The following is a 15,704-nucleotide window of genomic DNA, read 5'->3' on the forward strand; positions in this document are numbered from 1 at the left end:
ACTGTACAATATTAAAAATTATACACATCAGAAAACAAGGCATGCAAGAGATTAATTTGGTCACTACTTTGTTAGTCACACATTAAAAAAATAAACAAAACCCCAAAGCAAGACACAGGAGTGAATAGTTTCTTATAGATTTATATTTTCATTTTTTAAAATTTTGAAATATTTGTTATTTCCAAAAAAATATTTAAAAAACAATCGTGTGACTCTATGACTAGATTCCCTTGAAGGCCCTTTCAATTCTTGTAGAATTTCAAAAACTAGCTGGAGGGATGCACATTTCTAGGCTGATGGAGATCAAAGGAGTGTGCTTCCATTTCAAACATCTCTCATAAGAAAGCAGCACCTAATCTGGACCAAGGTCAACTTGTCTCAACAGCACCTCCTTAGACTCAAAGCATCATTCCAGGCTCAAGTGGGTCGTGACTCAGCTGATGGAATGTCCTGCTTATTATTTAGAACTCCATGTTCTTTTCTGTTTACATTTGGTGACTAACCCATTCGATGCTCTTCCAGGGATGAGGGCTGAGGTGGGCCCCATGAGCCACAAACATGGACTCTGCTACAAGAGAGGCATCTGAAGAAGAAAGGCTGAGTGAACATGAGATTTGGGGTCTGTGATTTCTTAGATCCTCCCCCAATTCTAATGCAACATGGCTTTCATATGTTCTGGAAAGGCTGAAAATCCAACATTTTTCAGGAGTACAAGTCATTTATATTTCCCCTTAGGGGAAAAAAACAACTAAAATATAAGGACCCTGGACCTTTTCCATTTGATTTTCAGCTAAAACCCACTATATGTGCTGTTTCTCATTAGACTATAAGCTCCTAGAAAGCAGGAGATGACTTATATTTTCTCTATGTATCAAACATGGCTTTCTATACAGTAAGTGTTCAATAAATGTCTAATTATTTATTCTTTCAATAATACAAGAAATTCTACAATCTGTGGTGGTATACTAAGTTTCAGACCTCTTTAGCAAGATCTAAGGAAACTTTCTAGCTCTTATGAAATGCAAAAAAGCAACATGAATAATAAAAAAGACTAAACATAAGCAGAAGCAAGAAAACAATATGCACACTGACAACAATATAAATGTTTGAAAGAAAAAAAATAGAGCTATATAATAGAATCCAGCTTGACCCCAAGATTAGATTTAAAAAAAATAAAAATTTTCTCCTTTGTTCCTAGAAGTGGGAGAATATCAGTGCAGAATGCCATATATACTATTATACTTGTTTGATGTATTGGTCAGTTTTGATGAACTGTTTGGATTTTTCTCTGTCTCTAATTAATTTACTCATTCTCTTTCTGTCTGGGCCATTCTTCATTCCTCCCTACCAACATCCTTTTATTCTTTGTTATAAGGGACAATTATTTGGATGGGAGAAGGAAGAGAGGAACTCAGATATGAAGGTGATAAGCTTGTATGGTGTAGGAGAAAGAAGACTGGATTTTAGGATCAGAGGGCCTGGGTTCAAATTTTAGCTGTAACCTTAGACAAAACACTTAAAATGAAGAAATTGGACCAGATAATTCACAACATCCTTTCTAACTAAAAGCTAAAACAAAAGATAGAAGAAAAGGACTTCATAGAAGAGAGGTAACAAAAGAGGTATCAGAGGACTGGCTTGAATCATGGTTCTGCTATTTCTTACCATGGGCAAGAAACAGCAATCTAGTAAAAAGTATTTTATAAAATGTCTATTATGAAGAAAAGGAGTATCACAGAAAGAATATAGTTGAACGCTAGAATCAAACTCAAATAGAAAGGGATCCTGATTGCTGTGTGTTGTCTTAGAAAGTTACAAATTAACATAATCTGTATTGAACTGTATTTTTATTTATGCTGTTAAAAATTAACCAATTACATTTTAATTTGATTCTGGCTGGCCTGCAGATTTGATACCTCTGGGGTAGCAGAGATTTCTACCTGGAGAAAAGGTTGGATTCTATGACACTATGAGCTCAAGCACACTGGAGTTTATCCCTTCCATGCTAGGTGATAACATAGCCAGGGGTCTAATAAGTTTATTTTTCATACCTGCCTGAAAACTGGCAGGACAAGGAAGGGGAAGCAGAGGTGAAATAGCTCTCGGTGATCTACATCAAAGGGCTATTCCACTTCAATCTCAAATATTTTGAAGTCCATGTGTGAGGAAAACAGGTATAGCTGTATACCTCTAAAAAAGAGGCAGATTTTAGGGGGAAGTAATTTATGATACTAAAAAGTTTGCTGACCCTAAACCAGGAGATTAGGGCTGGAATGCCTTTCTAGTGTTCATTAGCTATATAATTATGGGAAGGCCTTTCATTTTTGTGGGTATTAGCTTTCTTATCTCCAAAATAGCAATAATAACATGCTTTTTACCATCACAAAACACATTCCATATGAGAAACATTGACTAAGGACCTTGTACATGCAGAAAACTGTGCTAGACTCTGGAAAATTGGCTCTGCATATAATAAATAGAATATGATAGAGGGAAATGAAAGATCCAAGCAAAGACTTCAGGAATATTTGAGGAGGAGAAAATCACTTCCAGCTAGGATCGTCAATGCCCTGAAGAAAGGCATTGATTTGTAGACTTTTAAGCATGGGCTAAATATCAATTGTTGGATATTATTGTCTGACTAGTGGGAGAATTGTGCAAGGGTGCCAAAACAGGACTGTTGAATATTTGGGAAATTATTATTCCACAGTTTTTACTGTGTATTTAAGAAAAAGAAAGACAATATTATTGATGATAGTTGAATCAGATTTTAAAAAGAAAAAAAGGGAGGCAGAAAGGGACTAGTAAGAGCCCTTTGAAAGATGGGCCCTGAGCTCTGAAATTTCTCCTGAGATCTCCTAGACGTATTAACTATACTGTGATATGTTACTGGATCTATGATCTCCTCTCTTTAAGTGTTCTTTCCACTGGGGAAAACTGCAGCCCCATTCATGTTCATGCATGTAGAGTGACTTGTCTCTGACCTCCCTGACATAGTGGGAAGGCTTTCCTCTAGGTCTCCTGGAATTGCACAGAGATCAGTGGAGAAAGCAGTGGAACAAGCAGCAACCCTCTGATTAATTTATTAACATCAACATAAATCAGGGTGACATATATTTGCCACCAGCAAGGAGAATCCTGATAAATTCCAATTAGTGTGAATCATTTAGCATATAGTGGTTCTTTGTAGTTGAATGCACACTATTCGAAATTATAATTATTTAATATATGGTAATTGTTCTAGCCCAGAGGAATGATACAATACAATTTGAATAATTCAACCACTTAGAGGGATTCATTGTTCTTATTAATTGGAATCTGTTTGCATGCAATATTGAAGTCCAAATCAAAGAGAAATTATAGATAGATGATAAGACCCTCTGAGTGTTCTTATTTGGGAATAACATCACACTATTTTCCTCAAGCCTTCAAATGCTGTGGAGACCCTTAAGTGAGATTCACAATTACTCAAGAGTTCAACCTAGCTACCTACATAGGTACAAATATGCCAACTAATATGAAGGAAGAGGAACAGCCTACTGAAGCTGGCTTCATCTCCAGAAGGATATTGATATTTTTGAATATATCCTTCTTTTAGGGAAAACTTGGAGTCATTAAAAGCATTGAACAATTTTCCAAATGAAATTGTGTGTGTGTGTGTGTATACATACACATGCATATATTCAAATATCATACAATAGAGAACATATTCTATTCATTTATCCATATACACATAGATGCTTGTGTCTATATCTATATAGATAAACATCTATATAGCCCTAGCTATCTATATCTATCTATACATACATACATAAATATGTATATAGGAACATTTTGGATGGAAGACTAAGGCTAAGTTTTTGGATAAGCTAAGGAGAGATGGACAAGTTGTATTTGGGGAATTGATGTATTTGTAGGGACTCCAAGCTTATTCCTGAAAAAAAGCCCATTTAAAAAAGTATCCATATTCTTCTGGAAATGTAGTAACCTCTAAAGTTAAAGGACTTCCCATAAGTAACCAAGTTCCAGAGCCAGCCCTCAAACCTGAGACCAACACTCTGGTCAGCCACTGGAATCTCCCCCTTCCCTCCACCTTCTCTGAAATAAACACTTATTTCAATTACCTTCCAGTGCCAGTAGGCAAACATCACTTGCATTTCCTAACAAAGTCAACAGCAATGTGCCCTCAGTTAATATCAACTCTTCATTGGCATTATCAACAGACATTATTAATGAGCTTGGAGAAAATTTAATTAAAACAAAGGAAGAAACAAGAAGTTAAATATTAAGGAGATAAAGATTGGGTCAGGGAAATATATGTGAAGATTAGAAAGCAGAATAGAGAACAGTAGTGTTCATGAATATATAATAATATCCCAATTTATATGATGTGTTATGAAATGTTTTGAATGTTGTGCAGGAATGCATTATTATGTATTTCAGTTTAAAATATAAAACATGAAAGGTCAAGAAATGAAAAGGACTGTCAGCCAGGATCATAGCTAACAAACCTTCAAACCTAAGTTCTGTTGGAGCCAGAATTCCAAGCCAGGTTTTGCTCAATGCTTTTTCTGTTACTCCACATTGCCTTTTGAAATGTTGTTTGTCCATTCCAAAAAGGAACATAACATCAGGAATTTGATGCCATGACATGCAAGTGAGTTGGATTTAAATGAGGGCTGTGCAAGGTCACTCATCTCACTTTCCCCTCCAGAGCCATCTGGGTTGAGGGAATATCTATTTATCAGGATGATTGGAAATGAAAGAGGCCATTATTTGTCTCAACATCTACCTAGACTTAATCATTAAATGGATGTGGTCTCAAACTGAGACCTGTTGAAGACCTTAGCTTAAAAAGGTTAAGATCTCCCATTGTATTTTGAAATGTAGGAACCTTTCATCAAGAAACCAATGTCTTCTTCTAAAAGAAGCTTCAAAAGAGGTAAGAGAGGTTACTCTGGTTGGAACACAATCAGTATTCCTGATTATATCAACTTAGATTGAGCTTTCCTTTCCTAATATCCCAGAGTCTTTCAAGTCCCAGATAACATCCATGGGTTTATAAGCCATCTGATATGGCCTTCTAATTGGTTCATGTATGCAGTATTCTTTCTTCTATCAAGAACACAAATTTCTTGGAAGTAAGGATTGCTTCTTCTATTGTATCCCTCATGATAAAAAGCCTGCCAAAAATCTTCCAAATGATACTTAAATGATTTCTTCCAGAATGCACAAATTACCAAGAACATTTTATCTTATGGCAGATGAAGAAGTTCATCTGGACCATCTTCCTATTTCCCTCTGTTCATGTGATCCAGGTTCCTTCTCATCCGATAAGAAATAGCCCATACATCACTCACCTGTGCATATCGGTGAGCATTCCGATTTACTGAGAAGGAGTAGGAGATGTTTGGAAACCGTATGCTGACAGGCAGGATGGTCACATTGAAATAGAGATGGAGTACTCCTCCAGGACCCTGGAAGTCAGTGTCATTCACCAGGACTCCCAGCTGGAAAGAATGGCTCTCTGTGATAGGAAGGCTTCGGTTGAGCACCAGTTCTGCAAAAATAAACATCAACATTCTTACATATTGCCAATCCACAAATGAGCACTGCACCTTAAAGAGAATACTGATAATAAATAAGGACTAATGTTTATGTAATTCTTTTAAGATTTTTGAAGTGCCTTGCATGAATTATCATCTCATCCTCAAGAGATAACATACTCTCATTTTATTGATGAAGAAACTGAGGTACAGAAAGATCAAGTTATTTATCAACAATCCACCAACAAGTAAATGTCAGAGGTAAGATTCAGATCCATATCACTCTTGAATCTAAATCCAACACTCATTCTGCTATACTACATTGCTATAAAGAATTTGGGAAAAGAGTACCTAGCATTGTAAAAAGCCTTAAGATCATGTCTTAGGACATTATTATAGGGATATTTAGAGATGTTGGGAACATGTATCCTGGAGAAGAGAAGATTCTAGAGGGACATGACAGCTCTTTTCAAGCATTTGAATAAGCTATATCATGGAAAATAAATTATCTTCTTGAATCCACAGAGAATTTATCTATGAGTGATGGGTGAAAAGTGCAAAGAGCCAGATTTTGGCCTACTGTAAGGAGATCATTAAAACTCCCAAAGGAATGGGCCACTTCAGGAGGTAATGACTTTTCTTCTTGCCTGGTATCTTTATGTAAAAGTAACTTGTAAGGTATGTTGTGGAGAGTATTGTTCAGAATAAAGTTAAAACAGACAGCCTCACTGGCTGTGATATGATGGTAAATCTTTAAAAATATAAAAAAAGAAAAACCAGTCTCATAAAAAAGGAAAAGAATATTGCATACAAGACACATATACTTTAAAGTCTGATATTATTGGCATTTTTTCCATTATTTCTTTAAAGCTAGACAATTAACCAAACAATAAAACCTTAATCTATAGGAGTTTTCTGATTTTGGAAGTGTAAACGCTCACATTGAATATTTAACAATTGGCTGTAACAAAATAGTAGGGGCTGACTCCAGCACCTGCCTTGCTCTCAGATCTCACCCTGCAAGCCAAAATCTCTCTCTACAACTTCTGCTTCCTCCTCCTCCTTTCCAGAAGATTCCAGGAGAATCCTTCTTTTTTATGACATTCTTTTGGACTTGAAGAAAACTATTTTATCCCATCACATCTTCTGTTCTCCAGCATCTGAAATTCCTTCAAAAACCCTTCTCCAGAATGATGTTTGAGTCCCTCAACATCCTACTTACTCTTCTAATAGCATCAGTCCAACTACCTTCATTAATGCTAATGCTGACTTTTTTTTTAAAAATTCAGAACATGATCATTTGCTACTATGGAGGGAAATGATGCAAATAATGCTTTATAATATCTAAAATCAATTGAAAGAAAATAAAATGAAATAGAACTGAATAATGGTAATATCAATAAGTGACTTGCTATACTACTACCCCTGTTTACTTTGAATTAGATCAAATTTGTTTTATAGTTCCGGTATTTTTTAAAACAAGCTCATGATGTATAGTCCCATGTCCTAAATTTAATATATCCATCAAAGCAGCAGGAAGTACTGAAGATATTTTTTAAAATCTCTTCAAATGAGATCATCTGATAGAACTTGCTAGAGTCAATTTTCCTGCTTCCTTTCATTTATCTGTTCTAATGCATTAGTTTCAGTCAGTCAAGTTAGTAGCCCAGAAAGGTATAGAGAAGTGATGGGATCCCAAATGCCCCACCTCCCTCTGTTCTCTGTCTTTACTCCCTAATCCCCCTTACTGTAATCATGCATCATCGCCCGCACACGGCTTCCATTAGAGTTGTATGAAGTCTCATTTGGTGAGTGCTCCACACGAAAGAACTCATTGACCAAAGGGTCACTGGTGAGCATAGTATGTATGTACTTTCTTGGGATGTCCACAGAAGAAGGCACCACATCTGCATCGAAAACCTGCAGGACTGCCAATACTGTACCCTAGGAGGAAGCACAAGGCAAGAGTTGGTAGGGAGAAGAGGAATAGGGATGAGGAGTGGCAGAAAGACTCTGTGATCTGCTTTTATACACTGAAAATTAAAGTTTTCCAGCTACCTCTGAGAATGGCCCTGACACACATCTAGGACCATGAAGAAATGATTATCTCTTTTCCCTACGTCTTTTCATAGGCTACTTTTTGCCCTCTCATTTCACATCTGGACTTCCCTTCCAGTGCTATCACTAATTAGTTACTTCACCCTAGGGGCCCAGTTGCTTTTACTCCATCTCCTCCTACCCTCCCCCAATTCTCAAGTTTCTTTCTCACTAAAACAAGTGGGTTGTTATAGTACACCTTAAAGGTCCTTTTAACTCTTAAAATATATGATGCTTTTCATGAATAGCTTAGAGCTCTATTCATAGAGCTAGAATTCATTCTCCCCCTAGAGGGCAGCAATTTTCCAAAATTCAAAGGCAACTCGCCAGAAGGAACAGATCTAATGGCCAATTTACTTACAAGAATAATGAAACATTTGGGAATATAGCTCATGATAAGGTCTGATTCTGTGAGAATCCCTGAAGAGAAGTAGAGGGTAGAAACTTTTTTTTTTTTATCAGAAGGGAATACATTGTAAATAATATAAATTCTTCTGCTGTTTTAGCTTTTAAGACCTCATACAACCTGGCCTCAACCTATCTTTCCAGTTTCAATGGAGACCTCTGTTTCTCTGTCTCTGTCTCTCCCTCTCTCTCTCTCTCTCTCTCTCTCTCTCTCTCTCTCTCTCTCTCTCTCTCTCTCTCTCTCTCTCTCTCTCTCTCAATCTCTCTCTCTCTCTCTCTCTCTCTCTCTCTCTCTCTCTCTCTCTCACACACACACACACACACACACACACACACACACACACACACACACACACTCTCACACACACTCACTTCAATTTATCTCTAGTCTCCAGTCTTTTGCTTTTGTAGTTCCCTCGTGTCGTGTCTGAGTAGTACCCCCTCCTTGACATCACCTCTTAAACTCAGCTGAGGTACTATTTTGTGCGTGAAATCTTTCAGATTCCCCAATGTTAGGTACTCTCTTTCCACTACCTGAAATATTTTTGTTTTTCTTCATTTTTATATTCTAAGTATTTTTATATGTATTGACTCTCACTAGAAGGTAAGGTCCCATTGAGCGGGAAATGTACTTGTATTCCCTGTACTTAAAACCGTACAAGCATAGCACTTACTATGCTAACCCACACAAAGGATGAGCATTTAATAAATATTAATTAATTTATATTACAAAAAAACTAGCTAACTTATGGGCTCTTTAGATTACCTGTTTAAAAAAATCACACCATAATCCATCTTCAGGACTCCTGCTGATTTCTGATAGAAATGATGGTCATTGCAGGATCAATGGATTTAAGACCTAGAAGACTTCCAAAACCATTTTAGTCCAACCCCTTCATTTTTTCAGTAAGGAAACTTACGCCCAGTGACTTTAAGTACCTTGTGAAGACAGCACAAGTATTAAGTAGACTAGGTGGGGAACCATGAGGCAGGACCACACCATCTTGCTAATAGAAAACATGGGCTTCTCTTAAAAGGACCCCAGAGAAAAAGGTTATGGCCTCTCAAATAATATGAAAAAACACATTATGGGCTGAAGTTGGCTTCTAAGACAGAAGGAAAAGAATTTGGGGACTTAAGTATTCAGAGTTGGCTATATCTAAAACTTTGAACTGGCAGGTTCTCATTTATTACCTGCTACAGACTTTTCAATTCTGAGAAATTATTACAAAATACAAATCTCTGCAAAGGAAGTGTTATATCTACCTTAGTTAACAACTAAATGAACAATTAAAAATTAGCAATTTCTTAATAATTGACAATTAGCTATGAATTTTAAAATAGGACACAACAGCTGTCTGGGGTGCTCAGGAAGATGGACAAGTATAACAATGATAAAATCAAAGATTTCAAGCAAGACAAGAACTAAGAAGAGTTCAACCTTGCCGTTTTTTCAAGAAGAGCAAGAGAAACATGGAGGATTTACTTTATGTAGCTAGTAAAAGTGCCTGAGGCAAGATTTAAACTAATGTTTGACCTCCAAGTTCAATGATCTGTCCATTATGCCATCTAGTGACCACAACTGGTATAAACCAATTTTGCTGTTTTCAAAAATTTGCCTTAGAATCCATTCTGTGAGTCATGTTCTTGCTATCATCCACCAATGACAGGACTGCTTTACACATAGGAAAAGGGTAATGATCTTATCAAGGGATAGGAAAGATGAAAATTAGTTTGACTTCCGTGTTTTACAACTAAAATCACCCTTTAAATTCATGGTCTATTATACCTTTTTGTTTTTCAGGAAGTTTGTTTAGACATTTCAGTCATGTCCACTTTTTCCAGACCCCATTTGGGATTTTCTTGGCAAAGATACTGGGGTGATTTGCCATTTTCTTTTCCAGCTCATTTTACAGATAAGAAAACTGAGGCAAACAGGTTAAAGGAATTCATGAAGAGAATTTTCCTGATTTCAGATGCTCTATCCAGTATAGATATCCAATATATCACCGAGCTGTCCTCTTAAGAGATAACCCTTAGTTAAGGAAAGAGCTATCCCCATCCCCCCCTTCCTCTATCCCTCTTCTTAATAGGAGGTAAACATTCAGCTCCTAAGTCTAGCTTGGGGTAAGCTTCAAGCAATCAAGAACTAAGGAAAACAAATTTTGTGCCATGACAGGGATCAAATACATCACCAATGTGAATTGTTTCTACAGATTCGGTTCTGAATCAGCCATGCTATGACAAAGAAAAGAAAAGGCACAGGCTTCTCAAAAGCAACAGACAAAAAACTCTTCACTAATTTTTCTTTCAGTGTGGAATGTAAACCAGAAGTGATCATGTATGTGCAAACACACATACACATACACACACACACACACACACAGGTCCCTTATCTGTGTACATTTATTCATGCCTACTTTCTCCTTCTCTTGTTTAAAATTCAGCCACCTGGCATGATAGGAATGGTGGAAAGGAAATCAAGCAAGACCTTTGCTCATAGGTTTGAGGTGGCCACTGAATCTATCTTTCATTTTACAGATGAGGAAACTAAGGCACAGAAAGCTTAAGTTATTTGCTCCAAATCACACTGCTTATTAATTGACTGAGGCTTATAGGAATGGAATTCAAGTCTTCCTAACTCCAAAGCCAGAATTTTCTGTCTCAACTATCTAAGTTTTCTTTCTTGGTCTAGGGCCTAAGAATGCTTTCTAATACTACTGCCAGAATGCCTGATACTTCTCTCCTACCTCTTTCCGTTTGTACTCCACAACTGCATTAGCTGTGTTGATGCCATTGGGGAAATTAGGAGGTGAATCATCTTCATCATATACAGTCACAGGAAAGGGCACCATCACAACCTCTTCTCGCAAACCTTCCCAAACTGTGCACTTGGCAATCAATTCATATTTCTCCTTTTCTTCCCGGTCCAGTGAGTGCCTCATGTTTACCTCCATGGTGTCCTTATCAGAATAGAAGGGAAGGGCTTCTTCTAAGTGACCAAAGCAAAGACAGGGAACAACAGTGTTAGTACAAAATTTTGCAGGGAGGGGGGGATGGCATGCCATCCAGACACAGAGGCAGAAATTCCTTTGTTTTGCCCCTGATTGGACTGACAGGTGGGGTAAGAGGTAGGAATGTTGGGGCTAGCTATCTAATTTTGCTCCTGTACACTCCTTGTTGGAGAGAGGGAAGGAGATAAAAAGGAGAAAAGATCAGAAGTATTGTACAAAGCTATTATCTGCATGAGAAATACTTTAATTCTGGCTGTCAATCCTTAAAAAGGAAGTGTTAAGAGAAAGAAGTTATACTAGGAAAGGATAACTAAAATGATCAAGACTACAGCATAAAAATGAAGAAAGACTAAAAACCAAATGAAGATAAAGTCATCTAGCATGCAAATGGCCTTATAATTTCAAGAATACTGAAACAAATATAAATAACTGAAAATAAAATAGAATTGTAGGCTTGCAAAGCATTTTATGCAATAATCCCATGATGTAATATTTTTCTTTTCCATTTTACAGATGACAAGACTGAGGCTTTAGGACTTATCCATGTCTGTACAGCCAACATGAGAAGATCAGATGTGGACTCAATACCTCTGGATTTCAAGTCTAATACAACTATTCATCAAATTATCTCCAGAGACACTCTATGTCTAAGACCATTAAAAAACTCATCACTTTCCCCCTATATCCTGCCCATGCTCCTGCCTCCTTTTCCTCTTGTCCTTTTCCCACTATCTGATAAGAGAAAAACATCATCTTTGCCTCTTTCTTCTTCTTTCCCAATAAATTCTTAGTTTCTGCCAAGTTCTGAGTTTGTTTTAGCTTTGCCATTTATGTCTGTCTGTCCCAATTTTAATCCCATGGCGACTATCATTTGTTCACGTCCCCTTCTTTTTCATGAATACTGCTTGCACATCTAGTTATTTCAGCCACATTTGATTCATTGTGAAATTAGGTCCCACAATTGAGGTTTCCTTGACAAAGAATACTAAAGGGGTTTGAAATTTTCTTTTCCAGATCATTTGATATATAAGGAAACTGAGGCAAACAGGGTTGAGTTACTTGCTTAGGATCACACAATTAGTAAATATGTGAGGCTGGATTTGAACTCTGAGGCTGAATTTGAACTCAAGAAGATGAATCTTTCTGATTCCAAGTCTAGTGCTCTATCTCCTGTGCCATTTAGCTTACTCCTCTGTAGTAATGTCTGAATTAATAGCTGGACTCATCTAGCCCCTTTGAAATTAATCTTTCATCTTACTGTGAAAAGTACATACATATATATTTTATATTTAATATATATACATGTATACACACATGTATCAATGTATATAACATGCACTAAATGTGGGTGTATCTAAACATACATGTGCATATATAACATGACAAATATAACATATATTTATATATAACAGCATGTATGCCTAAATGTATATGTGTGTACTTGTGTGTATAATTTACATATGTACATATATATGTATATATAAAATATATAGATCTGATCACATTACTTCTTTATTCCAAAACTAATTTCTTAACCGCTACCTGTTCCAGGGAAGACTATATCATCTTCCTCCAACTCCTCAGACTATAATTCAAGATCCTTTCACATTCTGGCCCTAATGGACTTTTTCCAGGCTTTGTTTTATCTTTTCCTTTCACTGTGTTCCAGCTAAATTGAATTATTTAACTCCTAAATCTTATCCTATATTCTCTATCCTTTGTTCATCTTTGTGTGCAATTCTCTATGCAAAGAACAGAACTCCAAACCTAAGTATTTTCAAACATTTTTCTTCCCAAGCCTAGCTCAGGTACTATCTCCACCATGAAACATTTCTGATTCCCCTAAATAAAAATTATTCTTCTTCTTGAATTTCTCATGTTACTTTGACTCTTCCTATGCATTTAACCATATTTTAATGTATGCTTTCATCATTTGTGAGCTTGCCTTATTGATCCTACAAATGAAGGAAAAAGCATTTATTTGGCACTACATGAATGAAACATCGGCACTTAGCATAGTGCCTGGCATATAACAGGTGCTGAATAAATGTTGATTAATTGACTCTACCCAACCTTAAATCATTGAATGGATTCTGCCTCAAACAAAGATCTTATAAGGAATAGAAATTTCTTGAAATAGAATTCTAAAAACCCGGCATCAATAAAGCCATTCTGATTCATATGGAACTCTTGATTATACCTTAACTTCAAATTACTCTAGCTTTCATTCACTAGCCATAATGGATCCAACACAAGTCTCAGTTTGTCATTGTTTGGGTTTTACTGGCTCAGGGTAAGTGTAAATAAATTGTTTCTGTTTTGGCCAGAAAACCTGAAGGTCTTCCCCTCCATATTGATTAATTTTGTTTTGTTTTGTTTTTGAGTAGGTAAAAGCAACCATTTTTTGCCTCTTTTATAACATAGCCTAATCATTGAATGGGTGTTACCTCAGACAAACTGAAAGCTTTAAAAGACCAAGACCTTCCACGGCATCCAGGGTCATTCCTAGTCATCCTGACCATGTCTTGCCCCTGGATCCATATGGCTTTGGAGGGGTGATTAAGGATGGTGACTTTGCACTATCCTGTTTTGCTTAAGTCCAAATCCCTTGTAAATTATGACATCACATTTCCAATATTATGGACCTCTTGGAGCATGAAGGATAAACAACAACAACAAATTCTGAGGACACAAAGAGAGGAGAAATTCCATGCTCTCAAGGAGGTTATATACATCTTAATGGGGAAGACAACACATAAAGAAGGATTCATCTTGAGGGGCAGCTAGGTGGCGCAGTGGATAGAGCACCAGTCTTGAACTCAAGAAGACCCAAGTTCAAATGTGATCTCAGACACTTAACATTTCCTAGCTGTGTGACCCTGGGCAAGTCACTTAACCCTAGCCTCAAAAAATAAAATAAAATAAAATAAAATAAAAAAGAAAGGTTCATCTTTGGAGGATGGTCCAGTGTTCCTTAGGGCACAGTGCCAAAGCACATGGTAAGAACTTTTGTTTCTGTCATTTTCATTTAAAAAATGCTTGTTTCTGGTCCAAAATCATTTGACAGAACTAAGGACTTTCATGAGGTCAAGGAATTCCTTCTCTGGATCCTCCATATTGATATTTTCAGTGCACCTTGCATAGGGTAGTTTTTGAGTGTTGAATTCAAGGAAGTCATGGAATAAATTACTCTGAGTAGTTACACAGTCTGAGTATACAAATGGGCTTATTGTTCTTATTAACAGTAATAATGTTAATGATAATTGATATTTATTATTTATTCTATTAGAGCAGCTAAGTAGTAGAGTTGAGAGCACACAGCTTGTAATAAAGAAGACCTGATTTCAAATCTGGCCTCAGACTCTGTTGACTTCAGTTTCCTTATCTATAAAATGATCTAGAGAAGGAAATTACAAACCACTCTAGTATCTTTACCAAGAAAACCTTCCCCAAAGGGGTCACAAAGATTCGGACACAACTTAAAAATATGACACAATAACAGCATTTACATAGTGCTTTTAAGTTTGCCAAATGTTTCATGCTTCATTTCAATTGATCCTTTCATCATTTCAGTGAAGTAGATGCTCTTATCATCCCCATTTTAAAGAAGAGGAAACTGATGTGAGAAATTAAGTGACGTGTCCAGAAACACATAGTCAGTTAGTGACTTAAGAAGCATTCAAATTCAGTTCTTTCTGACTGCTTAGCAATCTAACCACTAGGCAATTTAACCTTTAGATAAACTTATGGATCATAGATTTATAAATGATGTTCTTAACTTCAAGGCTGACAACAGAGTCAACAATCATGATTTTCCAAAATTGTCTTTTGGAGTCCTCCTAAAAGATGATATATGTCCTGAATTAGATGGATCATTAGTCAGAGAAAAGAAAGAAAGGATCTGGTGTTTTTATGTAAGCACAATAAGTAGAATATCAGCTTTGTAGCTCAAGGGCAGGAACAGAATTTTTGTTTTTTTCTTTATATCCAGAGGTGGCATAGTAGATGGAGCTCTGGATCTTGAATCAGGAAGATTCAAGGTAAAAATCTGTTCTTGGACACTTGGTAAGCCATGTTTTCCTGGATGAATCACTTAAGTGTGCTCAGAATTACCAGCTCTAAAATGGGACTAACAATAGCACTTACCTCCTACATATTGTCATGAGGATAAAATGAAAAGTACATTTATAAAGCATTTTGCCAACATTAAACATTATGCTGGCTTATTATTATTATTATTACATTGCATATAATAAATGCTTTCTAGGTTAGGTACCATTAGCAGCAACCATAATCAGAACAGTAGAGTATAAATAAAACTGGATTAAAAGTTCTAGGATTTGAGAGATTGAATGGCCCTGACTGTGTGAAACTAGGTCTAAATCTCTTTGGCTCCAGTTGTCTCACATGTAAAATGAAAAGATGTAGGAAGATGATCCCTAAGCTCCTTCTATCTCTAAATCTTCTGATTCCATTAGTCTTGTAATATACATTAAAAGCTCACACGCCTATGGTGCCTGATGGTATATGAGCACTATCCTCTAAGGTCCTTTCTCAAACTAAACTGCCAAGCATTCTAATTCTACTGCAGAGAACACAACTCTGTTGGACTAGCCACATTGTTTGAATGCCAAACATACAC

At 36.5% G+C, this 15,704-nt stretch overlaps 1 protein-coding gene across 2 annotated transcripts in view; it reads right to left on the minus strand.

The window, feature by feature from the left end:
* RET (ret proto-oncogene) overlaps positions 1-15,704 on the minus strand; it is a 155,215-nt gene that overhangs the window by 36,985 nt on the left and 102,526 nt on the right. For both annotated transcript variants that reach the window (XM_074296688.1, XM_074296689.1), the window contains exons 4-6: positions 10,799-11,040; positions 7,295-7,490; positions 5,361-5,560 (exon numbers count right to left, since the gene is read on the minus strand). In XM_074296688.1, the coding sequence (XP_074152789.1) occupies positions 5,361-5,560; positions 7,295-7,490; positions 10,799-11,040 (638 nt within the window). The remainder of the gene's footprint in view (positions 1-5,360; positions 5,561-7,294; positions 7,491-10,798; positions 11,041-15,704) is intronic.

This window comes from Sminthopsis crassicaudata, chromosome 2 (assembly GCF_048593235.1).
Source record: "Sminthopsis crassicaudata isolate SCR6 chromosome 2, ASM4859323v1, whole genome shotgun sequence".
NCBI lineage: Eukaryota > Metazoa > Chordata > Mammalia > Dasyuromorphia > Dasyuridae > Sminthopsis > Sminthopsis crassicaudata.